General features: G+C 37.6%; 1 protein-coding gene across 1 annotated transcript; it reads right to left on the bottom strand.

The window, feature by feature from the left end:
• Positions 1 to 315: 315 nt before the first annotated feature.
• Positions 316 to 1,296, bottom strand: LOC120359559 (methyl-CpG-binding domain protein 2-like). Its single transcript, XM_039457518.1, has 2 exons — positions 1,110 to 1,296; positions 316 to 889 (listed from the first exon to the last, which is right to left on the bottom strand). Exons 1-2 carry the CDS (start codon positions 1,146 to 1,148, stop codon positions 701 to 703), a joined length of 228 nt encoding a protein of 75 aa, XP_039313452.1. The 5' UTR covers positions 1,149 to 1,296; the 3' UTR covers positions 316 to 700.
• Between the last annotated feature and the right edge of the window lie 985 nt (positions 1,297 to 2,281).

Here is a 2,281-nt window from a genome sequence, read left to right on the forward strand (position 1 = left end):
GCCAGAAAGCGCCTACTCTTAAAAAATGTTTTATATTTTGTTATAATTGTTATAATCATACATATGCGCGCGTATGTATGATTTAGAAATGACATATTGTACAAAAAAATAATAATGTAATAAAGATTAATTGAATATATGGATACCTGAGGATTTCACTTATTGAGCAATTATCCATAAGTCTTATATTTTCATATATGTAAAAATATTTAATTTTATTTATACAATATACACAGCAATTTTCCGGAAATGATTTCAAGGAGAATGGTAAAAACAAACGTACACCCGTATGATTTTTACAATTATTATATGCAAAATTGCACATTCTAATTTGAAAAAAAATATTTATGAACTTTTTGTCGTCCAAGTGACGTATTTTATCAGTCCTACCGTACGATGACAGGTGAAAATTCAACTAAAGGATATTATAGACGATATCAGCTGTGCCTGAAATCGAAGCTTTACAGTCTATTTTCTCTATCTCTCTCGCTCTATCGAGGGGACGGAGAAGCGCTTTGGCACGCTAGCCGGCTTTTCGGCAGGCTTGTTGGATGTGTGTGCGAGGACGCGTATGTATGTGCGTGTGTATGTATGTGTGTGTGTGTGTGTACATTATTTTTATTGATAGGAGGGCGATAATTTAATTTTTGAGCTGTTATATATTTTTTACATATATTTATTCTTTTACTCATATAATGCTTTAATTGTAGTAATAATTATGGTTGTGCACTTGAATGCCCCTCCCCCCTCCTCTTATTATCGTCCCGCGACCACCTCTACCTCTTCCTCGTCCTCGTCCTCGTCCTCTTCCTCGTCCTCTCCCTCTTCCTCTGCCTCTCCCTCTTCCTCGAGCGAATGCCGCATGAATGATCTTTTCAAGATCTAAAGTCTGAAACAAAAAATTTAAAGAATGTGTAAAAGCATTTATTGAATACCGAAGAAAGATAAAACGATGCTTATATGTTGACTATGTCATTAAAAGAAACCATGCATTTGCCTGTGTAGGTGAACCGTGGCAAACCAAGATCATGTTTCGACAATACGCTCGTTTTTTAACAGCGAAACTATAGCCACATCTAAAAACTCGTTTATATTTAATTAATACTTACACTTAATGTTACGATTCCTGTTGGCATCGCCGTTGTCATCGTCGTCGCCGTGTCGGCCGTCACCTCTGTCGTCGTCGCCGTTTCGGCTGACGCCGTCGGGGTCGTCGCCGCCGCCGCTGTCGACGTCGTCGTCGCCGCTGTCGACGTCGTAGTCGACGTCGTCGTCGTCGTCGTCGCCGCTGTCGACGTCGTCGTTCCGCCGCTGTCGACGTCGTCGTCGCCGCCGCTGTCGACGTCGTCGTCGTCGTCGTCGTCGCCGCCGCTGTCGACGTTGTCGTCGCCAATGTTTTTTCCACTGAAAAAATAGAATTTTTAGAATAAATAACAATATTTTACTAATATAATTGTTATAAGTAAAGTACATAGACATGTACTTACTGGTTGCTGCTTTACGGTGCTCGTACTGCTCGTCCTTACAGTTTACGGTGCTCTGCGTTGCTCACAACAGCATGTATGATCTTTTTTAAATCTAACGTGTACATTAACTTACAAGAAAAAATATTTAATGTTTCCTTACATTCATCTTTTAACAAAAAATTCTGTGTTACACAGCACACACACACACACACACACACACACACACACACACACACACACACACGCACGCACGCACGCACACACGCTCGGCACGTGTATGATGCACAGATTGAAATCAATATAGTTACGATTTAATTGTAATAATACTCATAACTTGTATAATTTTTAATAAAACATTTATATACATGCGCGCGAATTAACTTATATTTGCATCATACACGTAAATGAGAATCTTAGCAGCTTAAAAAGCTGAGCCCCTTCACCACGTCAAGGTGATTCTCACGAAGGGGAAAAAATGGGAAGCAACAATCAGCTGAAAGTTAAATTTGTATTTTTTTTTAAATATAGAGAAAGAATATGCAAAAAGTTAAAAAGAGCGCATCTCTCTTGGTTTGTAAAATATATCTATAAAATATATCTAAAATATAATCTATATTTGATATTTTCAACGTAGAACGCATGTTTATAAAAATCGAAATTCTTTAAAACTATAAAATTACAATTATTGTTGGTGTTTTTGTTATTAAGCATGTCACAAAGATCGCAATCACAATTGAAATAATTGCATAAATCTGAGACTAGCAGATGTTATCACAGAGGAGTTTACGTAGTAAACTTCTTTGAAATAACTGATA

Source organism: Solenopsis invicta, chromosome 14 (assembly GCF_016802725.1).
Source record: "Solenopsis invicta isolate M01_SB chromosome 14, UNIL_Sinv_3.0, whole genome shotgun sequence".
NCBI lineage: Eukaryota > Metazoa > Arthropoda > Insecta > Hymenoptera > Formicidae > Solenopsis > Solenopsis invicta.